A 27,817-nucleotide genomic window follows, 5' to 3' on the forward strand; every position below is an offset into this window, starting at 1 on the left:
AACATACCATAAATTGTGAACTAAGGTGAACGTAAATAAACAATTTTAAATCTGTATATAACCACTGAACTATAAATCTTACTATGTACACAAAAAGCAGAATAATTTACACATTCAAAGAAGTCTTTTACGTCCATAGAATATAAACTGTATAAACATTCCAATTAATTATAGAATCAGAAGAAAATTTCTGGTTCTCCGTATCCATACACAATATTTTTCAAGTTAATGATTCAATGAGATGAACAATGAGTAAAATCATTGCATCCAGAAGAGTGGACAGTATGCACAGCATGTTTATGAACTACCAAGGAGATAATATATCCTTTCTTCTCTACCAAAGACAGTTCTCAAACATCCAGGTTGAAGTCACTGCCAAAAAAAACACAGCTGCTCAATCACTCCTGCTTCACAACTGCCTGTATTCCACAAGCAAAAAAATATAAACTTGGCATATAAAAAACAAGTTCACCGCACTTACTGGGAGATTCATAAAGTGTGCTGGTCCTATTTAAAATAGGAATAGTCAACTAACAAATGTCCTCCACAAAAACCTTCTTTAGGCAAAAGTGCGGGTAAATAGCTTTAGACTGTGCCCTGAAGTTTATCAAATGTGGGTATAAACTTATAAGGGAAGCAAGTTCAATGAGGACATTTTCCTTAGAACACCTAGCCTCCAGCATGTGAACCATTACCCTGTCGGTTTTAGTCAGGGTAAATGAGAGTCTTACACTAGCAAGAGTTGCTGTAGCCTCTAGAAACACTGTTTAACACAAGAAGCCAATTTGCTTTCAGAAGTTTTTAGCAGTTACTGATCAAATGTTATTTGTAACTTTGCTTAGAGCAGTGTTTCCCAAGCTTGGGACGCCGCTTGTGTAGGGAAAGCCCCCGGCGGGCCGGGCCGGTTTGTTTACCTGCCGCGTCCGCAGGTCCGGCCGATCGCGGCTCCCACTGGCCGCCATTTGCTGCTCCAGTCCAATGGGGGCTGCCTTCCAGCAGCCCCCATTGGCCTGGAGCAGCAAATGGCGGCCAGTGGGAGCCGCGATCGGCCGGACCTGCGGACGCGGCAGGTAAACAAACCGGCCCGGCCCGCCGGGGGCTTTCCCTACACAAGCGGCGTCCCAAGTTTGGGAAACACTGGCTTAGAGAATGGACAAATACATTAACAAAGTCACACAAGTTATTTTAATTAATCTGTTATCTCGATGTGATGGGGGTCTATCAGGCCTTCACTGCCTTCTGCTGGAGCATTAAACCCCTGATACCCCCTGCTTAAAGAACACTTACTTAGGCCGGGCTTCCTACAAGACACAGGGCTAGTCTACACTGGCAACACTGAAGTGCTGCCACGGCAGCACTTTAATGTGCCTTGTATAGTTGTGGCAGAGCACTGGGAGAGAGAGCTCTTCCAGTGGTCTAAACAAATCACCTCCACGAGGGGCTTGGCTCCCAGCACTGGTGCACTGTCTACACTCGCGCTTTACAGCACTGAAACTTGCTGCGCTCAGAGGGATGTTTTTTCACACCCCTGAGCGAGAAAGTTGCAGCGCTGTAAATTGACAGTATAGACAAGCCCTTAGTCCTCCACAGGCCCAGAAGGGCCAAGAGGAGACACTGACCAACAGGGAGGAAGCAGGCCAGTTAAGAAGGCTTGCTTGCTTCTTCTGGGGTAAGTGCTGGATGCGATTAGGACAAAGGAGATGCTCCTCAGTGCTACTCCAGAACCCCAGGTCCAAGTAAGGGCCTTTGCTTAAAGCACTGCAACCAAGCAGTTGCCTTTTCTATTTGTTTGTTTAAAGATACAACAGCCTACTTCTGACTTTGTTATTATTTAACCGTTTAAAGACTGACGCCAAGCATATGACATGGGCCACCCTGATCCTGACAGGCTAACACACCTTGTAAACCAAGGCAAGGAGCATCAGCAGGGCCACCCTTGACCAGCAGGAGGCACTATGGGGAAACCACATTTGTGATACTGGGGCTGATTCAGGATGAAGACAGAAAATATAGGGAGGATTAGGCAGCATGTTTTAAAAAAGTCTCCCTAACATTCATGTGTTACCACCACAGGAATCAATTCACAAATTCCTTTGGTAAATGAAAAGGCAAAAAAGAAGCAGGGTAGAAAGACCAGTAGTATGAAAGCAATTCCATTTTGTCATTCATACACAGAAATATCCCTCAAGTGTACACATCCAGTGAGCAACTCCTCAGTGCCATTCAAAAGGTTTATGCTGCTAGAACTTTGGGAGACTGAATTTTGTGCATCCTAATCAGAAGCCTCACTATCCAATCATATTTTAGCAACAAATATGATAGCCACTTAAACATTCCAGAGTGTAACAGAACTCTAAGATCAAAAGATAGTTTTCTTGGTAGGTGTACGTTTACTTTCCTTTAATCACACACATTTATAATGATATTTACTTTGGCTGCCAAAGACAGATGAAAATATGTGCAAGCCTCTTATGACTAGTACTACCCTGAACATCCTTCTAACTCTCTAGATTTTTAAGTTACTTGTAAACAGTCTCTCTAAATGAAGGCACACCACACTATCAGACCCCAAAATCATTCTAAAAACTCTAACTCCTTTGTATTTAATTCAAGGCAAAATAGGATGGTTATAGGTTTTAATTAAAAATGTGAGTGATCAGAGCATACTCACCTTTCTTTTCTTTTTCAGTTTTCTTTTCTCTTTCTTGTTTTCTAAAAATTGTTCCCATGGAGTTAGTTTATCCTTTCCTTCCAACTTGCTTTTAACCATCTCTTCAGCAGTTTCTTTCAGTCCTATGGCAAAATAAAAAAAACAAATGAACAGGCAAACTTAATTTGCTCACAAGTTATTTCATCCTCTTAAAAAACCCTCCAATATCTTCTCATCATCAAAGCCCTGATCCAAAGGGAAATAATTACTATCTTTTGATCCATGCAATTGCACAAATATCGACTGTCAAATCAAGGCAATGTAGGGAGGGGAAAGGTCAAGCTTGCTGTACAAATCCTCCCACTTCATGCTTAAAAAGCAAATCCCCTGGCACCTTAGTGGTAAGTTGTGCAGATGTCTAGAGAACGAGAGCGGTAATACCCAGTCCTCGGCACAGAGATTCCCTGGACTGCCTTCTCTCCCCTAACTCAGTCTACAAGTGTCACATTCTTAGAGCTAGAGTAACCTGTGTCCTCCTTCTGAGGACTTCGAAGTGCTTCACTAATATTAATTAGTTTTCACAAAATTAATACGGATTTCGGAGAGGAAAAAGGAGGGAAACGAAGCACTGAAAGATTAAGTGATTTGCCCAACATTACAAGCATTAAAACTGAGGTTAGAACCTAGGTCTATCTCCCAGTGCGGCCCATTTCACGGAATGCCTTCCAGTAGTATGCTTCATTAGGAAGCTCACAGGGATTTTAATGTTTATATTTTCCCTTCAATTATTGTGCCTCTCCAGCAAAATACATCAAACCAGGAAACAAATTTAAAATTCCTCGACATTTTAATTCTACGTCATCCTACAATTCTATAATGAAAAAAGGTAAAATTTAAAATGTAGGGGGTTTCACATGAAGTGAGATGTTAAGAGAAAAGGGAAGTACATTTAAATGTAAATAAAGTTAAGGATTTCTGAGTGGTTAGCTCGTTATGGAATACACAAGCTTGTGGGATTCATGTTCAGTTGTGTCCCCCAAGTTCAACTTTCAATTAAAAAAAATTACGTGTATGCATCCCATGCAGGAAAAACGTTATGATGTTTGGGTTTGTACTACAAACGATATTATCTGATGGATAGCAATAGAAGGAAAAATAGATATAGATATTACTATTTAGTTATCTTAAAATTGCTCTGAAATACTGGAATACGCATTGTGTATTAATGACATCCTTTGATTTTACAAAAAACCCACTTTCTCTAAAAAAAAGTCTAAGTTTTAAATTCACAAAACATTTTCTTAAACAAACACCTTGATGTCTGACTATTTGAAACTAGCTAAATATATTATCCTCTTATTTAAGATTATCAATTACCGGAAGTACTACTTAATATTTAGCTTCTATATGAACTGAAAGATCAAAGGACATGGGTAATCTACCATCCCCTCCCTCTACATCCCTGGGGAGCTGTAATTATCAGACCATTAACTTAGATCTTCATCTCTCCAATGTCCTTTTGTCAGGTGTGTACTCTAGGAGAAATAACCAAGTTCGCATTTCCTGAGCTGTCAACAATTGGAAGAAGTTCGATATCAGGCTAAATGTTTTGTTGAAGGAAATTTCCTCTTCCCTTTCACAGCCAATGACAAGCTTCACGGGGCTCTCAGGAAAGCATGCAGCGCAGAAGTGTAATCTACTTGTTCAAAACCTTTCTAGTCATGAAAGGATTAAAAAGATTAAGCAATTAGACAGTCTTAAGTATGACTAACCCTTCCTAAAAACAAGTGCATAAACTTCTGAACTTTAAAAGAAACATTTAATTAAACACACATTCCTCAGCTATGAGCTATATATGTACTACCTTTTGCCATGGGCAGCTTTTAGACTAAACCGAATATTGCCATCTCCAGAGTTTTTGCCCAAATGAATGACTAGATTGTATACATATTAAAATGTTCTTTTAACAGGTGTTTTTGTGTGTAAAGTTGCAACATCAAGCACTCTAAAGTTAAGAAATGCCAGAAAACTGAGGCTGCAATCTTAATTCAGCCCCTCTGTGTGTATGATTTGATATGCTCTTTAATTACATGAGCACATACTATTTTTCCATCTGCTCTGAGGATGAATGAGGATTGTGTGATGAAGGAGACTTATCTTACTGCAGAAGTAACGGGACTAATGGGAAGTAACAAGCAGTGACCATCATCCAACCAAACACAGAAACAGGGTAATAAAATAGTGAACAAGTACTTAGACAGTCACTACAACTCAGAGAAATAGAGAGGTTATTATAAGTCAGAAAAATAAGACCACTGAAAAGCCCTATCAAACCAGAATATTTTTATAGATACGCAAATATACTTAATTGTTTTCAACAATATACATCTTCTTCCTGAAATGCATTGAGAATAGACTCCTCTGTTCCCCAAAAATTGTATCCAAAGGTAAGAGCAACTAAATTTTGTAATGCTTAGAAAAAAACATTGATGGTCAGCTAATGACTTCACACATTCTCTCTGAAGAGGGCTGATTATGGATAGAGAAACGTGTTGCATCACCAGCAGAATGAGGCTCAATCTCAAAGGAGGTTACCAGATTGCTGATTTATCTGCCTGGAAAATGGAATCATTTGAGCCATCTGGCAAAGCAGGACTTGAAGAATAATATAGCCCTTTCCTGAGACTGCCAAATATCATAAGAAAAGCATTAAACTTCCTTCCCAGTTTAAAAAGGTTTAGAAACAAATGTCCAGACAACATCCCCAAAATAAAAATGTATTTCTAAGTAGTCAGAAAGCTTATGACTATAGCAGGAAAAAGAAATGGTCTTCTTTAGGTATCACTATTACAATCTGGACAGAGTCAAGAGCTGATCTGCAGACCACCTCACCTACGTAATTGAAAATAGGGATCCACAAATGAAGTAAATGAACCACAATATTGTTTTGTCACTTAACCATCCCAAAATGAAAGCCATGAAAAAAAAAAAAGAACAAAACTGGGGGGAGTGGGGGCGGAAATCTTCATTATCTGCTTGAAAGTAACTCTCTACGCTGCCAAATAAATGAGCAGTGACCAACCACTAAAAAGTGGTGAGAAACAGTGGGATGCAACTGAAGTGTGCAGTAGAAAAGGCCCGAGAACATGACATGTGAGCACTGGGACCAAATCCAGGTAAGCTACTTCTCAGACTGTAAAAAGTAGGGCTGGTCAGAATTCTTTTTTTTTTTTTTTTTTTTTTTTTAATGTCCCAAAATACTTTTTTCTAAATATGAAGAAAAGCCAGGGTAACTTTCACAGATTATAAAAAAAAAAAAAGAAGTGAGGGGGAGAGGGGTTGGAGATACTGTTTTACCAGGGACTTCACTGAGGAATAAGGGTCTGCAAAGACGGAAGGATTGGCTCCTGGGGATCTCCACTGAGAAGGTTGTGAACAAGCTGTTTGCAAATTATTGAAAACAAAATGTGCAAATTCCTTAAGTCTTCAATCAGGTTTTAAAACAACATGATATGCTAGATGCCCTTCAATCTTATTTAAATTTTGCTAGAATGGGGGACAATAACAGCCCAAATTAGAAAAATACCTTTATTAGACATGAAGTGGGAGTAGAGGAAAAAGGAAAACATTTCTCCATTCTAGGGAATCCAAACCAGCAAATTCATTTCATGTAGTGAGATGAAGGAAGAATCTTGATATATGCCTTGTCAACGTGAAACCCTTGTTGCAAGTAGCTGAAAGGAATGTCTGACAGAAATATTCTGACAAGGATATAGAGAACCATCAGTAAACACCTTGGAGGGCTTTTTCATACCTAAAGGAAGAGTAGACCAAAACGAGGAAGTCTTATGTAAAACAGGATGCATCCTCCAGGGACTCCTCAGAGGAGACTGCCTAATAGCATGACTGATATCAGATTGTTTTTGTTTTGTTTTGTCTAAGCTCTAAAGATAAAAAATACTTAATGTTTTCCCAGAGACCTTGGAGGTTATCCTGCATCACTAGGTAGATTGTCTTTTGAGAAGTGAGATTAAAAGTATTAAGGGACGGGACCATTATTACTACCTAAAGATATTCAGTATAAAGAACTGCAGAGCTCTAGTTTGCCGAGTGTAGTGCATACTTTTGTGCATGGCATGAGGCAGGAATACCTCATTCAAAGAGCACATTAACCAAGAATACAGAATGAGCCATATACACCCTCTTCAAAGATCAAAAACGAAAAACGCTATCTCACGCCAGATAATCCTTCCAACAATATATGGCTGGGGTTCTCTGCAGTTTAGGAGATTAAACTTACTTTTATTTAGGATGAAAACTAGTAATTTTTCAAGTTTTGTTTTAATGCCCGTTTAATATTCACATTTTCACTCTTCCCAAAGGATGACTATTTCAAATTAAGTGAAAAATGTGAAGCTGGGAAGTATTTGAAAATGATATTAAGAAAATGATTGTAGTCTGCCACATGTATAAAGTCTAAAGCACAGAAACCTTCCATGAGAGTGTGTAAAACTTTGAGGGACGGCAAACTCTGCCTAAGGTAATTATTGCTTGAATCCAATATGACTGTAGGAAAACAGATGAACAGACACTTCAATACAATCCCTCATTTTGTGCCTAAAAGAAACAGTGCTTAAAAAATTGGAACCAAATCTAATTGATTTGTTCTGGTATTGGATTTATGTTTAAATGATAATGATTCAAAGATAACTGAATCATTCACAAAATATGCTTGCTACAACTGTGTGTGAAAAGTTGTGCCAAAGCTTAAATTTTTAAATTAATTCAAATCTCAGACTTTCCATTTGAAGTCTTTCTACATTAGTCTCTTATAATTTTCTTTTTATTTTAAACATCTGGTTATTAAGATGCTTTTACAAAAAGCATCCTACAGTACAATAATAGATCTTAGATAACAGCCAGGTTTGGCAATAGAAATAAAGGAACAAAACTTAAGATTTCCTGACTAGTTCAGAATTAAAGTAACATGGTGACTGAAAATTGTCATAGTTCCATTGTTGGAGCTATGAAAACCATTTTTCCATATGCACAGAGCATGCATCATCCCCACCGCTTCTACATGCAAACACACTGTGCAGGGACCATCCCTCAAAAATGATGGAGCATTCTCCATCCTACAAGGCAGGACTTCCTCTGTAATTGCTCCTCCTGGCACCTGGGGGCTACTATGGTACCAGGCCCTAGAACTCAGAGCAGACAGATAATATCTCCTATACACCCCGTAGTTCCACTGGTGGTGCCCAGACAACATGAGGGAGGAAACAGCCTAATGCAACAGGACAATGAGAAGAAGGAGAACAGGAACAAAAGCCTGGAAGCAGATGGATAGGAGCAGGGGGGCGGTCAGAGCTAGGAGGCAGATGGATAGGAAAAGAGGACGCTGGGGAAGAAGTGTTGATAACCACTAGATATGCTCCCTTCCAGGATTTAAAATTAAAAAAAGAATTCCAAAGTCTCAACAGTCCACTTTTATCAGCAAATAGCTTTGAAACCCATGGGCAAAGTAAGTGCCTCATCCCTTCTAGTCGTTCACAGACAAAATAGAAGTCTACTACTGCTATCAGTTACTTCATTAGCTCAAATAGTAGAGAAACTGTGCTGTGTTTCTAAAGATCCCAACTCTGTTGATGACCCAAGTGGGTGTTAATATGGGTTTTTCGGGATTTTTTTAAGGTAACTGCATCCAAACACCTGTATTAAAACATTCAAGATTGTCAAGTCAAGCGCTCAAAGTGATGAAATGCCAGTGTAATCTTAATTTGACCCTCTTGTGCATCATTCAGTGCACAGGATGGATAGTGCTCAGGGTATAAATCAGCGCTATATAGTGAATGAGTGAGATTCATTTGTTGCAGAAGTTGGAAGATGTGCAGTGAATGAAGCAAGGGACAGCAGGAAGGAAAAAAGATGGCCGTACAGTTAAAGCAGTTGAATGCCCATTGGAGAACTGGATTCTATCCCTGTAGTGCCAAGCAAGTCATGTAAACCAATATTGCTGCAGCTAACCACTAAATGTGTTCCTCATTTTCTGGGTGCCCAATCTGAGACACCTGGAGTCAGATTTGCACAAGTGCCGAGTGCTCACAATGGCAACTGAAGTCTACAGGACCTGGGTGTTGAACATAAAGGGCTATCTTGCGACAGAACAACAGGAAAGCCCATGAGGAACTCAGTATTTTACTTAGTGCAGGGTTTAGATGGTGTGTGTTAAATAAGGCTTTTGGGCACAGACTGAATGAGGATCAAACAAAATAATGCATATCCACCTATTCACTGAGCACCATTCATCTTGTGCATTGAATGAGGCAAGAAAGACAGTATGCAATTATGTAAATAAAGACTAGCATAATGCATATCAAGAAAGGCCAGACTGAAGGTTAATCTTGTATAATACATGGTTCAGAGCCCCGTAACTGTGCCTTGCAAAGGATCCTTCTTACTCTTCCTGTCCTACCAATTTTCCACAGACAGCTTCAGCTTCTTTGCTTCAAAGTAACTAGAGAGCTCGCCCCTTTGGTGTCAGTCTCATTAATTCCTCTATCCCTACAGGTACTTTTTTTCACCCTCAAAACAGCTTTCCCTAGTGCTCCAGCAAAGGGTTAACTCAAAATTCATAGTTATAAAGTCCCCATATTAATTTATTTGGATTTTTGTAATTATCAGAAATAACTCACGAGCTTTTTACAAGATAATTTTCTACATGGAACTGCAGATATTACAACCCATGTACCACAGCTCAGTTACCTGTTAAGGATTTTAGAATTCTGTGTGAATGCATTGAGATGTTTCAAAAATACAATTTTAAAAACAAAATGGGTAGCTTTAGCTACTTAAAAAATAATGCCTCGTCTATATTCTATAGATAGAACACATTCAAGCAGTTTCCATTGTGGTTTCTAATACTCCTGGGTCTGAAGGTCTTTGTGAAAATCTTTGTGAAAATGATATAATAGTTACCGATGCATAAAAATGTTCAGCTCATTTGGATGCTTGATGCCCCAATGAATTAAAAGCCATTCATGATGTAGCAACTACATGTATGCACATACTGACACTCTGTGGACAATGGAATTATAACATGATAATTCAGATGCGCCATTAAGCCCTTCATCTTAATTAACTATAGGTAGGTATGTACATTATTAAAGGTAAACATAGGGAGAATTTATGTCAGAGTAATTGAAATTATATCAAACAAGGAAAATTCATGGACATTTTCTGTATTTACCAACTTATACTTTCAAAAGAAGACCTTTACTTGTGCATTTATTATTTTGTACTTCAGAAACTTCTCAGGCAATGAATTCAGATTATGGGCGAAAAAGCAATATAATAGAGGTTGCACTTATTAAGCAGAAATGATTCCAGAGTGTATACAGACTCGCATCTGAATCTCTGAGTTACAAAAATAAATTTTGCTATTTATTATTTCTGCTTGTACTCCTATATACTAATACAACTATGGAAAAAGGAGACGGATTCTACTCTGACTCACACATTAAATAATTCTGTTGACAGTGAGTCAGATCCTATCTTCATTTATATTCAATGGGACTTCACAAGAATAAGCAGAACAGAAACCGGCCTGCAAAGTCTAGTACTGGTGATGATGCAAAAGGCAGAAAACACAACTTGGTTTTTAAATGTCATGTTGAGTTTTGCAGGGTTGACTTATAGTAACATTGTCTTTTTACTTGCAAAATGAGAAAATAATCTGATCTGGAAAGTCACTAACAAGAGGTCTAAGAACCCCACACAATGCCTTTTTTTAGCAGCTTCTCATATTACGGACTCCCTTTAAGCTATTGCTCCTTTCCCACTTACAGCTTCATTGGAGGTTCAGGCTTCTTTCAATACCCATCCTTCTGTGGTCCCAGAAATCTTAGTGTTTTACAATTTTGTTGTCTCCTCCATTTCAAGTTCCTGAAATCCCTGTACTACCCTTCTAGTTGCTTAAGGAAACCTTGAATTTCCTTAACTTCCATAAATTCACAATTTCTGCCTTAATTAAAAATTGTCTCTCTATACCGCTCAGATTAGGGTGGGAGGTATAATTTTAAAAGAGACTTACATGATGACAGAAAAGCCAGGTTACTTTTAAAGGGGATTAAAGGCAGGTTCATAGTACACTCAGTCAGTTTGCAACATTACTGTAGGGTTTTTTCTTTCTGCATTGAAGCAGAAATCTTAATTTAGTTGAACCACATTATAAAATTAATTTATCAAGCACTGATAGCCTCACCTGTGCCAGGACTACTTCCTACATTCCAAACCTCTGATCAGCTTTTTAAACAGCTTTCATTTTCTCCTTAAAACCAACTGTCAAAATATTTCTTACCACCCTCAAAATTATATTGGTTTGAGATATAAATCTCAAGCCATAAATAGTTATATTCTACCCTGGACCAGTGACTTTTAAGGTTTAATATTTTACTATCCAGACTGGCTAAAAGTTGTTGCTAAACATTAATAAAATAATGGATATTCAGAGGAAAAAATCAGCATTATAGCAAACAAGATTTTTTTTATTCTTCCCAAATTTTAGATTATGGAAAAAGATACCATATTTTCCATTTTCAAACGCATGAAAAAGTTATGATTCTAAGGCATACAAAGCTATTTGAGAAAAATCTACAAGAAGAATGAAACAGCAAACACGTAAGAAAAACTGGCAAGAGGCACAAACTAGACAAACAACACTACAGCTGAGGAATTGTGCTCAATCATTGTTTACTTTCATTTTCCTCACTATAACCCATCTGGATTTTTAATGCTAAGAAATAATAAAACACTGTTTATAGTTTCAATTGCTACAAATCCCATGCTTCACGCTATACCTCAATAAACGGGCCAGTAAAAATACCGCAAATTTTTCCAAGCGAGAAAAGAAAAAAGAAACCGCTGAAGTGCCAGATAAATTTACCTGGAACCCATTTAATCTCCATTTCCATATCATTTTCTTCCCGTTTCTTCTCTTTTTCTTGGATACTCTGCAAGAGTTCTCTGTATCTGGCAATTTGTTCTTCATCATCCTTCTGGCTTTTCTTGGGTTTGTCATCTTCTGTTTCCTGGGCTACATCACCACCTAAAAAAAAAAACAAAGACGAACACTAAAGCTATTGTGGAAAATCTCAGGAGATTATGAATGAATAATTGAAGGCAACACAGATAAGATAAGCAAATGATTTCTGGTAGAACGGTCTGGACAATCCTTCTCATCACTATGAATCAATTCCTCGCTTTAAAAGACTATATAAGAAAAACTGAGAGGATACGGGAAAACTGGATGGCAGAAGGAACTAATGATAGGGTGCAGAGTTCTTCACTCCTACTATCGATCACTAGTTTCTGAAACCATCACAACATATTACTAACTATAAAAATCAATACTTAGTAGTGGTAAAGCACTTTGAAAATGTAAAATGCAGTATAAATGCTAACTAAACAATCACCACAATATTTCTTTGAGGCAGATAAATACTAATGCCTACTTTCTTAACTTCTGTTTGTCTCCTCAATTTTAAATGACATGCCCAGAGCTACAGAAGGGAGCCAGAACTGGAAGTCAGGAGTTCCTAGCGTATAGCTCTTTGCTCAATTCACTACATCAGTGACTTCAAGACACTGACAAGTCAGGGAGCCAAAAGCAATGTACCTATTTTACCTGACATGTGCATATACAAATAAATATGCAAGAATAGGAAACAAATATATACGTTCTAGAACTTCATAGGTTTAAAGTGAGCCTTTCCCCATATGCAACATACAGCAGGTCAAATGCGCTACTGTGTGATTTGTCACACTTCCCTGGTCACACTCCTCCATGCCACACATTTTGGGACTCTGTGGTGCCATTATTACTTAGCCAGGATGTGGCATTGTGTGCTCAGAGTCTCTCCTTGAAATTTTACATGGCATTGGCTACTAATTTTTAGCAACAGGCTTTCCCCTATCTCAGTTTGCGGACTCTAGCTATCTGAGTGCAGAAATGTATTGTGCAGGAAGTGTTAGTTGTGATTGCTCAATGGGCATAAGTACTGTAATGGTATTGTGGGGGATTATTTTGTACACAGAGTGTACCAAAAGAGTTACAATTCGATTTATGATTTTTAGAAAACCCTGGGAGATTTTAGACATCCACAACATTTTTAAAACGCTGCAGTTACTTGTGCGGTGACTTTGATAATAATACACCTCTACCCCGATAGAATGCTGTTCTTGGGAACCAAAAAATCTTACCACGTTATAGTGAAACCACGTTATATCGCACTTGCTTTGATCCACCGGAGAGCGCTGCTTTACCGCATTATATCCAAATTCGTGTTATATCGGGGTAGAGGTGTATATGGAGATATACCTATCTCATAGAACTGGAAGGGACCCCAAAAGGTCATTGAGTCCAGTCCCTTGCCTTCACTAGCAGGACCAAGTACTGATTTTGCCCCAGATCCCTAAGTGGCCCCCTCAAGGATTGAACTCACAACCCTGGGTTTAGCAGGCCAGTGCTCAAACCACTGAGCTATCCCTCCCCCTTTAAGCTGCACTTCCCTGCAGAGGCAAATCTGATGGGTAGCATGGTCAATATTTGCAGATTAGCATCACTGTCTGCCTGCTATTCAAGTGGAAGGGTTAACACACAGGATACAGTGATGCCGCAGCTCTTTAGTTTAAGGCTAGAGATCGTGAAACTGATGCTGTTGCTCTACTCTTCTACTGTTCACACCAAGAAGTGTTGTTCCCCAGGTTGGGAGGACTGCAGGCAAAGCAGACCCTTAACTTGGCTGCTGTTTTCCACTTTGTCTAGAAGCAGCTAGAAACTAATCTCTGAGAACCCTGCTAATGGTAAAGGTACATTCACTCTGGAAAGGGGCCAGGAGAGGGGTGTCTGCTTAGGAAGCAAGGGAAATTCTTGTGTGCGCGCCTGGAGCCCTGAATTCAGGGGGGGGAAGGCAAATTCTTACTTGGAGGCATGGAGGATGGACAGCTCTATTGTGTTGAAAGAGAGTGTCCTCATGGTCAAAGAGGCTGCCTTTAAATTTTACATTGGTTACTGATTTTTAGCACTAGGCCTATGTCTGAGAGAAGCCTTCATGAGTCAATTCTCTTCCAGTACTTGGTTCCGCTGATGAAGGTAAACTTTAGTATCCAAACCAATGTCAAAATCTGAATGCTGAGTGTTTTGGTTTTGTTGATTTTTCAAAGAATGTTACCCAAGAAGGTAAAATTAAACAGTCATGGTAATGGAAGAGACTTTCCACTTTCAAATGGCAAAGAATTGTGTTTTCTTAGCTCAGAGTGCACAGTTTCTAAAACAGTCAATGTTCAACATCACTTTCAAACAATCTGTAAGAATCTTAGTTAGCTTAGAGAACAAAAAGAACATTTGACAAAAGCTGTCGGGAGGCCAGAATCAGCTGAATGTGTGCGCAAAGTCTGTTCATAGTTCAAACGGTCTTGCTGCTAGTTTTCAAGTGTCATGCTGTACTGCACAGCATGATAAACCACTTTCTGACTGTGATTAAGGAGACAATGGTTTTTTGTGCCAATAGTTTGTTCAAAGGTTTTAGACCAAAAGTGAAATAGAGAATTGCCTTGCACAGAAAGACAATTAAAGACAAAAGTTCTAACATATGAATGAAAATAAGTAAGCAATTGAAAATTGGACTAAAAAACGGTAGATATATTCTGATTTTGTTTAGATGACAGTACCAATGTAAATTCTTTTGTACGATTGGCCATTAGTGTGTGGAATTGATTCATCTGTTGATATAGGCAGGAACGTCAAAGAAAGATATTTCCAGAGCAGTGGTTCAAGTTGTGAATTCTATCATTTTAAGAGCTCTTAACTAAGCAAGTTAAACATTTAGAAGTAGAGAGTCTCAACATGCAGGACTGCTGATTTATAGCAGTGTCAGATGATTAAATTAAGGCCATATACTTGGAATCATGGAATGTTTGGAAGAAGTCAGTTTATTCTTAGATCAAAAGGGACAAGCTTATTCTGAACTGGCAATAGCAAAGTGACTCGATGCTTTTTGCTGGCCTCACTCAACATGCCCATGAGCCAAATATAAAATTTCAAGATTCGGAATGACAGCAAACATCACGTTTGACATCAAAACTTATTAAAAAAAGCTGGAAACATTCAAGACTTGGATGACGGAAACCTAAAATACTTCCCTTTGTTGAGAAAACATCTGGAAAATTCAGCAACTTTCATGGATATCCTGGGCAACATCATAGAAATTTACCAATCAGATACAATTGAGAAGTCACTGGAAACTTATGCAGGATAGTTTAAGTTCCGACAGATAGAAAAGAAGTTACAATTCAGACCGCCACACAAAAAGTGTTAAGGACTCTACTACACAGATCCTGAGTGGCTAGATTGCGAGGCAGCTCACTGCATTCCAGTAGAATGCTATCTGAAAAACAAAGTTTGTTGACTTCAATTCTCAGCTGGCAAATACTGAGCATGGAAGGACTGAAGAAAAACTCCTGAAAACAGTTTTTGAGAGCTTGGAAAACACTGCCAGATTCTTTTTTTCTTCCTATGAAAAACTAGCTGTAGCTTTGCTGATGACCCATTCGGTTCAACGTACTTGTGTTAACTATCTTCAACAATTAACCGCCAACTCTGACATCAGAACTTAACTATCAGATTATATAGGTAGAACACAACACTGTAAAGAAAATACAAGCCTTTAATGAATAGCTGACTGCCAAAATGCAACAGCAGGAATCCCGTGACCGCTAGCTCTTCCCCTCTGGTATGTCATGTGATGAAAATACGACGTTTGCAATTTCTTGGCATGTAATGCACAAAATGTTTGCCATCACAGCACTAGACCTCACGTCCCATCCCTCACAGATACCTGATTGGTGTCCAAAGTGAAATAATTTAATTCGGGCCCTATGAAATCTGCCTTAACGAGAATGCAGATGGAATCAAAATATTAATGCGGAATGCTGCTCCCCCCCGCACTAGGACCGCGGCGGCAGGCGGACAGGATGGGCTGCGTGGGTTAACTAGCACAGCCCCACTTAAAAGTCAAGTTGCTGCGGATCTGGAGCCTTCTGCTCTGCTGTCCTGCACAGAGTCGGGGGTGGGGGAGGTGAGGGTGGGCTGATGTCACAGTGTCCCCTTCCCCCCGCTGGTGTACCTGCTCTCCGCTGAGCTGCAGTGGGTGGACAGGAAAACACCTGCCTGTGCACCAGCCTCTGGCTCAGGAGTGGTTGCTACTGGCTGAACAAGCGTTCAGGCCGGTGAATGCTCTGCTGAAAGAGACAACATGCTGACACAACACACACACACTCCCCTGTGACACTCTGTTCCTCAATCTAGCACCCTGGAACCTCCATATTCACCACTGTCGTCATGATTATGATATGTTTTGTACAAAGTATGCCTTCTGAAGTAGCATTTTAAAAGTCTTGATCTACTGAATATTAATATCCTGCTGAATTGGATGTACTACCTTTGCATGTGAAGTTACAAAGTATTGCTTTCTGTGTTACTGAAACATGTTAGGAGAAGCCCACAGCCAGCCTTTCAGCTGCAACAAAGGAGGGGCCCATTAAGAAAAGAATCCACTATCCCAGAGACTTCTCAGAGAAGGCATATACACCATGGAGGCAGATTAACCCATAACACAGCAAGGATCTTTCTAGCAGCTGGCCTCTCTCCCTCCCTGCCCACACCATCTCAACAGCTGGAAGACTGTCTGGAGATAAAGACTTTGAACCAGAGAGATTGGTCCAATGATGGAAGGGATCCAGTCTGTGTATTGAGGAACTGTAAGCTGTCTAACATCTAGACAGCTTACTAACTAGACAGCTCTCTAACACCACATTCTACAGGCCATTATCCTTTGATCCCACTGAGGATTACCTAAAGAAACTACACCATCTGCTAAAAAAACTCCCTGACAAAGCACAGGAACAAATCCGTACAGACACATGCCTAGAACCCCGACCAGGGGTATTCTATTTGCTACCCAAGATCCATAAACCTGGATATCCTGGACGCCCCATCATCTCAGGCATTGGCACCCTAACATCAGGCTTGTCTGGTTATGTAGACTCTGTCCTAAGACCCTATGCTACCAGCACTCCCAGCTATCTTCGAGACACCACTGACTTCCTGAGGAAACTACAATCCATCGGTGATCTTCCAGAAAACACCATCCTGGCCACTATGGACGTAGAAGCCCTCTACACCAATATTCCACACAAAGATGGACTACAAGCTATCAGGAACAGTATCCCTGATAATGTCACAGCTAACCTGGTGGCTGAACTTTGTGATTTTGTCCTCACCCACAACTATTTCACATTTGGGGACAATATATACCTTCAAGTCAGCGGCACTGCTATGGGTACCCGCATGGCCCCACAATATGCCAACATTTTTATGGCTGACTTAGAACAACGCTTCCTTAGCTCTCGTCCCCTAACGCCCCTACTCTACTTGCGCTACATTGATGACATCTTCATCATCTGGACCCATGGAAAAGAAGCCCTTGAGGAATTTCACCATGATTTCAATAATTTCCATCCCACCATCAACCTCAGCCTAGATCAATCCACATAAGCGGTCCATTTCCTGGACACTACTGTGCTAATAAGCGATGGTCACATCAATACCACCCTATACCGGAAACCTACTGACCGCTACACTTACCTACATGCCTCCAGCTTCCATCCAGGACACACCACACGATCCATTGTCTACAGCCAAGCTCTAAGATATAACCGCATTTGCTCCAATCCCTCGGATAGAGACAAGCACCTACAAGATCTCTATCAAGCATTCTTAAAACTACAATACCCACCTGCTGAAGTGAAAAAACAGATTGACAGAGCCAGACGAGTACCCAGAAGTCACCTCCTACAAGACAGGCCCAACAAAGAAAATAACAGAACACCACTAGCTGTCACCTTCAGCCCCCAACTAAAATCTCTCCAGCGCATCATCAGAGATCTACAACCTATCTTGAAAGATGATCCTTTACTCTCACAGATCTTGGGAGACAGACCTGTCCTCGCTTACAGACAACCCCCCAACCTAAAGCAAATACTCACCAGCAACCACACATCACTGAACAAAACCACTAACCCAGGAACCTATCCTTGTAACAAACCCCGATGCCAACTCTGTCCACATATCTATTCAAGTGACATCATCATAGGACCTAATCACATCAGCCATACCATCAGGGGCTCGTTCACCTGCACATCTACCAATGTGATCTATGCCATCAGGTGCCAGCAATGCCCCTCTGCCATGTACATTGGCCAAACCGGACAGTCTCTACGCAAAAGAATTAATGGACACAAATCTGACATCAGGAATCAAAATACTCAAAAACCAGTGGGAGAACACTTTAACCTGTCTGGTCATTCAGTGACAGACCTGCGGGTGGCTATATTACAACAGAAAAACTTCAAAAACAGACTCCAAAGAGAGACTGCTGAGCTAGAATTGATATGCAAACTAGACACAATCAACTCCGGTTTGAATAAGGACTGGGAATGGCTGAGCCATTACAAACATTGACTCTATCTCCCCTTGTAAGTACTCTCACACTTATTATCAAACTGTCTGTACTGGGCTAGCTTGGTTATCACTTCAAAAGTTTTTTTTCTCTTAATTAATTGGCCTCTCAGAGTTGGTAAGACAACTCCCACCTGTTTATGCTCTCTGTATGTGTGTATATATATCTCCTCAATATATGTTCCATTCTATATGCATCCGAAGAAGTGGGCTGTAGTCCACGAAAGCTTATGCTCTAATAAATTTGTTAGTCTCTAAGGTGCCACAAGTACTCCTGTTCTTCTTTTTGCGGATACAGACTAACACGGCTGTTACTCTGAAACCTGTCTAACATCTGTTAATGTTAGAAATTGTTTGATTCAAATCTTGCTTAGTCTGTTAAAGTTAGAATTTAAACTGTGCATTTATTTTTCTCTCTTAGGTACCCCCAACTTACATTTCTATGCCTGCTATTTATAATCATTTAAAATTTATCTGTCTGTAGTTAATAAATCTGTTTTTTTTTTTTTTAATCTAAAATAGTGTGTTTTTGTTTGAAGTGCTTGGGAAATCTCAGCTCAGGTTAACAAGAGCTATCGCATGTCTACTACCCTTTTGTCAGAGTGGTGAACTAAGAAATGAGCTTACACCAGTCAGGCTTCTGACCAGTGCAAGTCAGTAAGGTTCTGGGGTGAAGTCCTGTCCCTCCACAGCCGGAGCCAGGAGCCCCCTTTGCTGGGGAGCTCCCAGCAACACAGGGAAGATTGGAAACAACTCCACAAGTCTCCTACAACTGCAGGAACCTCTGGGGCTGCTGCCCAGTCCCAGAGAGTGTCCTGAAGCAGAGGGAGGCACCCGGAGGTGGGTCTGGTCTCCCCCAGTCTTCCCCCAGAGCAGCTGTGCAGGAGATGGACAAGTCCTGTCCCTCCCCTGCCCAGCAGGAGCTAGGAGCCCTCTTTGCTGAGGCACTCCTAGGAACAAGGAGGCATCGGATTTCACGGGGAAGGGCTTATTTCACCGTCTGTGATGCATTTCACGGCCGGGAAATTGGTAGGGCCCTAAAAATAACATATAAAAGCTCATATCTTGTCATTCTTCTGCATGAAGCTCTACTGAAATGAAAGTTCTCCTGAACTCAGTGACCATTTTGAACATCAAGAGATGGACACATATGTCCCAAAAGTAAGTCTCCTTGGTTCACGGACCCTGTTCATAACTTAAAATACCCTTAATTCAGAAAGAAAAAAAGTAGGGAACAAGAGAATCAATTTTAGATTATCAGATGCAAGGAACTAAGGCAAGCCTTAACAGAAGAGGTTCAGGTCCAAATATATGGTATACCTTTTCAAAAAAGCCTTTGTTAAGAAGGGTTTATAAACCACCAAAATACGAACTCCTAAATACAAGTGCTCACCTCCCTCCTTACAATGGAATAGTGAAAACATTTTTGTTATGGACTGGCTCCACCTTGTCTTGTATTGCATTTAGATTAAAAACTAATAAATGCCTAGTAGTTTAGTCTATAGATTTTTGTCTGAATTTATTATAGGAGTTAGTAGTGAACCTTATATTTAGGCTAACACTTTCCATTTATAAAGATTCCTGCAAACTTTTTTTGTTTTGTTGCAAAGCTCTAATGCCTTTATTGTTTGCAGCAAGCCTCAGTAATTTCACAGGGAAACTCAGGTTAGAAAAGTGCCATTCCTTTGTCTGATGTAATTCCATCTAGGTTCAGCTGGTTTATAAACTGGTAAAGTCATTAATTCCCATCACTTGCTTTGCCTCTGGAAGATGTTGGCAGCATGCCAAAGTAACTGAACATGAACATTCTAAAGAGGTGAGCCCACACTACTACTGTCAAAGCAGCAGGAACAACAGCACACCGGACTGTGTACGCCTGGGAACTGCTAGGGCAATCCTAGTAGATATAGTGGTAGGGAGCCAACATAAATAAGCTCCTCTTTAATACAGTTCAGAATTATACATTGTCAAATGACACATTAATCCAATTTTGTTGTATATCATTGTCCAGTTGAATCTAGCAAGTATGGAAGGAAAAAGTGTAAATACATACAAATGTGTGTATATTTTCTTTTGCAACTGCTCATTTATAAAAAGTTGAGTGTACTGTATTTTAATTTATGACAAAACCCCATTTATAACTTCACTATTTCTAAAGGTAAAAATAGAATTTAAATGTTACCCTCAAATTTAGACAAAGTTTATTGATTCATAAGGATTTTCAAGCTGAAAATAGGCAGAGAAAGGAAATTGTCTGGATTTTATTTTTTAAATATAATTATCAATAAAATTAAAATTTGTAGTTAAAAAGAGTTGCATTCACTCTTCAGTGCAACTGATAATCATCATTTATATTTGCGCACATCTGTCATTGGTGACAGAGCACAAAACAAATCCTTTGCCTCCATCATATTAAGCACAAATATTGCAGTAGACTCCATTCCCTGTGCAGATCCCTGCTGTAGTCAATGGGCTTTCCACAGAAATCCACCCATGCAGAGACTTATGCGTACAATATGGGATTAGGTTCATAACATCTTTCTATGGTAGTCTTTTTTGATCTATTAATTAGTTTGAAAGAATTAAGCAGGAGGATGAGAGGACAAGAGAATATTTTCTTATCTCTAGTGAGGTATTATAAAATGACAGAACTAAAACTAACTACACAAATCACATGGTTACGAGAGAACTGGAGTTGACATAACCGCAGCCATTTTACATGCTCAGACACATTAACTAAAAGCGAGACCACCACGTAGTCAGGAATAGTTTGGCCTTTGCCTAAACAGACAAAACAGCTGCAGTGTTGCTAATAATGATAGATAAAATGACAGATTCATGACCTTGGACCTGCATGTCTATGACTATGAGTTTTGTTTTGTTTCTTTTTAACGTGGAATTGCTTTGCTGACAAGTAGAATTATGAGTTATTTGCTGATGTTAGGGAAATTGTTAGCCCACTTGGGGTTACTGTGAGTTATGTGCTTTGTTTTGAGCAACCTATAAAAGAGATTAATTAAAGTGTGTAATTTGGAGAAGTTCGGAAAGAGATTTCAACCAGTTAAGAGACTGACATCCAACTCCCCAGCAGTAAGGAGGAAGGCTGGCCACCAGAAACCTGCTGCTGACCACCGGATACCATCTCAGATTTTGGGTAACTATATCTGGGGTATTTCAGATGTGTGCTTTAGACTCAATAAAAACAAGGCTTTTTGGGTACCAATCACTTATCAGATGGAGGAGCTGTGTCCCCACTGATTTATGTTTTGAAACCACCTGGAAAACAAAAGACGAGTTACCATAGTTTTGGGTTCAGAAAACTCCGGGTAACAGTGTGCCTAATTTGGAGTGTCCTTAAAAATATCCAAACTGATCATTGTGGTTCCTGCCCAAAATAGCAATTAAGCGCTAGATTTTAACTCTCAGTACAAAGGCTTAGTGACTGGAACAAATTACCTCAAATAAAGAAAAATACAGAAGCAAAATAATGGAGATATTTTGTGCTATGAACCACAACATACCAGGTCACTGAAATGCTTGACATTACAAAACTGTTTTATGACAGCACTGCCAACAGCCATGGGAGACATTTTTACTTTAAAAATTCCATATAAAAGCAGACTAGGATGGGGTAAAAGAAACACTATTTATAAATAAAATACTTTTATAAGTTAAAAAATATAAAATAAAAAAGTGCCTAACATTCTTTCCACCCTATCACACTTTTACATTTCCATTCAAACAGCTGAAATTCATTTTTTCTGTTTGTGCTTAGTGCCACAATAATAATATGGGATACATGACAGGATTCCATCCAACAAGTCAATGAATAAAACATCAGGAACATGTTAAAGAAATAGCAATGTATTTCTCTCTTTTAAAAGCGTATTGTTAAAAACAGAATTAGAAGCAAGACCTTTCCATGTTGAAAATGTACTGGCAAGAGTGATGACAGTTCAATTTTTTTCCTCCGCTCCAGTAACAGAACTTTTTGAAACTCTAAGATATTGGGTCACTCACTGTGAAGGTCCATTTCCACCATCACCCCCAACATATGCACTACCTCTCATTGCACACCTGGAATCTTTCAAGAAAAATTAGACTATTTGTTAAATAACTAACTTGCCCTTCCCCTACTGCTCTGAGGCACCTGAGTAAAGTTTCTATAGACAAAGAAAAGAAAGAGTTCTTAGCAACATGTTTTAAAAATTAATTCGTAAATAAAATGAAGACTAAATGGGCATTATTCTTGGCAAGATATTGCCAAGCAGGGGTTGCTGCCAGATGAATTCCCTAGGCTCGGAGTAAAAGACCTGGAGCAATTCCTTGAAACAAGATGGAAAGATCTCTCCTGTATGTTCCTGTAACTCATCTCTGATTATTAGTTTCCTTTAATACAGTACAAGTGTCCCAGATCAGTTTTTAAAACTATTTGAAAGAACTGACCAAAGCTTCAAGACATTTTATATTCCTTCCAATTTACTTTATGACAGTGGTGGTAAGCTTACATAAAGTTCATATGGAGGGAGAGCAAATTAGGGAATTTAGGAATCTATAACTGACAACATGTTGACTAATATATACCAGAGGATTTACCAAAGTTATATTGCATTTTCCTTGCACCCTGAAGAAAGCTGAGAGAACCGAAAACTGATTGAAAGACAGTATCACTACATTATGTCACTAACATGCAGGAGTGCCTAGTAACAAAAACCCAAAATATATAATCACAGCACTTCCATTTCATTATCTTTGAAAATATATTAAAAATACCCCTTCCCGTTCAGTTGAGCTGGTAATACAAGATAATACTCTCTAAAAGGTTTTGAAGAGGGCAAGTACATCCACAATTGTACAGTTTTACAAGGCTAGGTTCCTGAAAGAACTGAAAGACACTGTACATCCAGCTCCTTTTTAAAAATATCAGAAAAAACAGTAACAAGAACATCTCTTTTCCTTTAATGAGGATTGAACATAGACTGCAACGAGGCTCGTGAATTCACTGCACACTTGAGAGAAATAATCTCATAATCAGACAGACTAGAAATAGTACAGATCTTGGTAAAGATTTTTCCTGCCTAACAATAACTGCAGCAATCAAATTCTCTGCTGGTGATTCAAACTTTATGGGAAGATAACTGACACTAAAAAGAATTAAAGTTACGAATTTGAATAGTTTGGGGTCATACTTAGTTACGATTTAGTGTACTTAAAATATAAAAAGTCTCATTAAGGAAAATATATATGGACCTCTCAGTATTCAGGGAAAACTATTTTTTCTATCCAAAAATGTGATTCCAAAAAACAACTTTAGATCTCCACACTGATTCCCACCATGCTACCAGAAACCCTGTTACGTGTGCTATAGATATAAATGAAATATGGACTACAAACTTAAATCACTACTCATCCAAAGCATGTAGCTCTACTTCACCACCTATTAGCCAGAAATCCCCACATCTTCCCTCTTATCCTCTATATAAGGACCAGAGAATCCACCCTCCTCAAGTTAATCACACAGCTGTGATCAGGAGACAAACACCTTTCTCCCACCCATCCACTATTCCAAAGCCAAAAAAATCCAAAAACAATCTGCCCTGCTAACCACCCTAGTCATATTCCTACTCCAAGATAAAGACCTCACTTTCCAAACACAGACCACACATCTACCTTCATTCATTTCACTATACTCAAAGGCTGGAGATTGCGAGGGGGTGGGGGGTGAGGACCCATTCAAACCAGGCTAATAATTAAACTGTTCATCATAGAGAAGAGAAGCAGACAGCAAATCTGTAGAGTGCAATACCAGTATTATAGTTATTATAATATGCAAGTTGTTACAATATGCCTGTTAAATGGATATTAGACAGTTTTTCAGGGGAAGAGAAGGTTGTTTCATGAATACACAATATTTTATACATTAATATTTATTTTAGATATGTCATCTGTGTATGTTTGAATGTGTATGTTTGAATATGCATCTATATACTGAACTGTCCATTTCCATACTTGCAAATGCTCAGTCTTGCAGAAGGGAATTGTTTGTTTTGAAAGATTAACTGCAAAGTTCCTTATTATAAATACACAATAGCAATCTTGATTTAAATAACGTTTGTCTATTAATGTCCTTATTTAAAGAATGCAAGGCCAGTAGACATTCTAGGAATTAGACAGGGTCCCTAGCTTCCCCTCCTGCATCTCTGATTGAAACCTAGAAGTTCGAACTCCATAAGACACCTGGTTCCCTAGACATATATTATTAATCTGTGGAGTTCACAAGTTTTCCATGATTCTCACCACCCCACGAGCTACAGAACTTTAGAACTTGAAATCCCAAATTTCTAGTCTTCCTTATCTTGCACTACCTTGTGGAGCTTTTCCTCAGCATCTCCTTGCCTTGCACAGACTTTATAAAGCACAAATTGGGCCATGCAGACTTTAAAGCACAAGTCACTGTACCAAATGATAAGCAGATTTTTGTAGTGGTCTTCACATTGACTAGAGCATAGGATAGCAATGTAACTATATACTGTTTCAAGTTTACAATCAAACTTTTTTTTTTAAATCCCACAAATGAAAAAAGTTTGATATCTGAATATCATTTAAAAAATTTAATCATCTCCAAGTTATGGACGTTTTAAAAAAATAGATTTCAAGCTTGCCAAAGAAATCCTAAACTGTTCTGAAAGTAATCACAAAAAATACTTTTCCAGTGCAAACTTTTAAAGGGCATGAAATTAAACACTTCTAAGTTAAAACTACCAATATTTGAAAGAAAGCTGCTACTGAGCAACTCCTAAACCATTTGGTCCTGGGAAGGTTCTAGATGGATTGTCAAGTCCAGGACCAGATTAACCCACCTAGGCAAACATACACCTCTCCCAGCCTGCTGTGGAGGGGAGGCCTGGGCGGGGAGAAGAGCAAGCCCACCATATATTCAGCCTGCAGTGGTGGCTCTTGTCCCAGGGTGCTGGGCCTGGCTCCCCACTCAGGGCATTGAGACCTGGTGCAAGAGGTCATAGCACTGCTCAGCTTTCACCTGGCTGCCCCATCATCATAGGAGGGGGGGGTCGGGGACAGCTGAGCCAAACTTGAGTGACGCTGTGACCCCGCATGCCTGGTTGCAACACCACACCCCCAGATTTGGTCCAGCCCAGGGCCTCCCTGCCACATCAGCCAGGATTAGGGTTGTGGGGTCAGGGTGGAGTGTGTATATACCCCTAATGGGCAGTCACAAAAAAGGACAAAAACTGCAGCTAGTTGGCCTGGGAACCACAGAGGTAAAGCATAAAAAAACTGAGACTAGAACCCTCATCCTTTAGCTTCATCACCACAATATTCTATCACTGGACTTCAGAGAAAACATCTTTTACAATACAGTATAGGAATCTTCTGCTCTTTCTGAAATTTAACCAGCTAATGGGTGGAAGACTTCTTACAAAAGTATAGCCAACACATTTCAACAAACAATTGTGTAACAAAAGTACAATTGGTAGAATAGCTTCTTCAATTACAGTTCATACATGAGTTAGAGGAGTTTTAACTGTATAGAAACCGTTAATTGTGTAGAAAGGAAAAGCTGCTTTTAAGCTCGTGGTATTGAATGAAATGTTAGGTAGAAACAAAATTTCAAGACTATATTTTTAAGACTTATAACTAAAAGCAGTTTGACTAATTCTCCTCAAAATTCTCCTTAGCCTTCAGTGTAAATGGCAATTGTGGGGCCAAACCAATTTTGTTAGTCAAAGCTATAGGGGTGGGAGGTGTCAAAATAGGCTTTTATAATAACTCATGACTGTATCCTTAAACATGACCTACAAACAACTTAAAGGGTGGCTTGTGTCTTTGTGTGCGTTTCCTTATTAAAAGGAATGTCAAAAGTCTCATCTTCCCCGATTTGCTGGAGGACCTCTTGATATTTCCATATGTTTACTATGAGCTGACACACCATACCCTAATTGAATGACTAAGGATATGGAACATTTAAACAAAGGCTTCCTTTATACCAATGCTCACTAGTCTTTGACCTTAACCAGGCAGTTTCCCCCCACCCTCCCACAAAAAAAAGTTTGAACAGTACCCCTAAAAATATTTCCCCTCTCAAATGTACAGCTTCCATTCCCTTTGCTCTAGTTTTGTCACCACTTCATTAGCTTTCCAGTCACCACAGAAGTTCCCAATGTAGAAGAGAGCTGAATGTAAGAAAACAAAACTTTCAGGACTTCTTACATACCACAAACAAAAAAGGGTACAGCTCCATTTTTGGCCCTTTAATAGTCACCTTTAATTTTGAAGGGAATACACTCTCTCCATAATGGCTCCTGACTATTGCAACCTTTACTATGGACAAAATACTGTCCCTCATAAATCATATTCAAGGAAGAAAGTTTAAATCAGTAAAATAGTTTTTAAAAATATCTGGAGTTTATTACTAACCTACAAAGTGTATGCTCTTGAATTGTTTTGCTCATAACTTATGCAAACACTGCATAAGAATTACAAGTACCTTGTTGCTCTTCCTCCTCTTCACTAGATGAGGCCAAATAAGCTTGGAAATCCATGTCAAGAAGTTCATCTTTTTTAAAATTTCTGTGTAGCGAAGTTATTCTTTCATGATCTGTCTCATCCCATGTAATATCTACCTTTAGAAAAAAACATAAAATGTAAAAGGTAAAGCTTAAGTTTTTGCCCAGAGTGCAGTTTGTAATACTTCCTATTACAAGTTTAACAAGAGAAAAACAAACAAAAACAACAAAGAAAAAAAAAACCAAAGGGTATCACTGAAATTTCATTTCAAAAGGCCACTGACTTTTAGGGAACAGGATTTTATGCATTTAAGAACCATTTAAATCTTAACTAAGGAGCTGCTACCAAGCATCTCCATAAAATCAAGTAGCTATAAACAATAATTAATAATTTAATTACAACATATTTTCGTCTAATGTACCCTATGCATAGTATTTAGTTTCTTCTAGTGTTCCCTATAGGCCCAAAATTTCAATGAGTTTTAGCTATCTGGAAAGTCTGAAGAGTCTGCTATTGCATTAATAAGATCATTTGTGATAAAACAGGCAAGAAGTGGTGCTACATTTCTTAAAATACCCAGGTCAGTCCAATTAACATTTTCTTTTAAATAATAAACACTACTCTTCATTTATAACAATGAGGTTGAATCTGTTTAAAGTGTGAAACTCAGTCTTAACTATAGTCATAATCTATACCTCTGTAACATACACATACAATATCTATTTGATGTCTACATCTCTACAATCATGAGTATATGCAGGGATCCTTTCTCCACTATCATCAGTGCCACCAATCCATTATTTACATATCTTATATAAACCAAGAAAAACAAAGTTCAACAAATTACGAAGGGTTACAGAAACACTGTTAAGATACCTTTGATGTTCCCATAGCAGCAGATGTGAAGTACTTTGGTTTATATGCAGCTCCATCCACTTCTGAGGCTATGTCCTTTGGCTCATCATCAAATGTAACATCATCTGGAATAAATCTTAAAGGCAAAGAAGATGTCTTGTTATTCAAACACATATTGTGATGTTTCAAAAGAACAAACAGTTATAGGC

General features: G+C 39.0%; 1 protein-coding gene across 2 annotated transcripts in view; it reads right to left on the bottom strand.

The window, feature by feature from the left end:
* ESF1 (ESF1 nucleolar pre-rRNA processing protein homolog) overlaps positions 1-27,817 on the bottom strand; it is a 66,721-nt gene that overhangs the window by 23,609 nt on the left and 15,295 nt on the right. For both annotated transcript variants that reach the window (XM_054022139.1, XM_054022138.1), the window contains exons 8-11: positions 27,630-27,744; positions 26,734-26,869; positions 11,595-11,756; positions 2,672-2,793 (exon numbers count right to left, since the gene is read on the bottom strand). In XM_054022139.1, coding sequence (XP_053878114.1) covers positions 2,672-2,793; positions 11,595-11,756; positions 26,734-26,869; positions 27,630-27,744 — 535 coding nt within the window. The remainder of the gene's footprint in view (positions 1-2,671; positions 2,794-11,594; positions 11,757-26,733; positions 26,870-27,629; positions 27,745-27,817) is intronic.

Source organism: Malaclemys terrapin, chromosome 3, assembly GCF_027887155.1.
Source record: "Malaclemys terrapin pileata isolate rMalTer1 chromosome 3, rMalTer1.hap1, whole genome shotgun sequence".
Lineage (NCBI taxonomy): Eukaryota > Metazoa > Chordata > Testudines > Emydidae > Malaclemys > Malaclemys terrapin.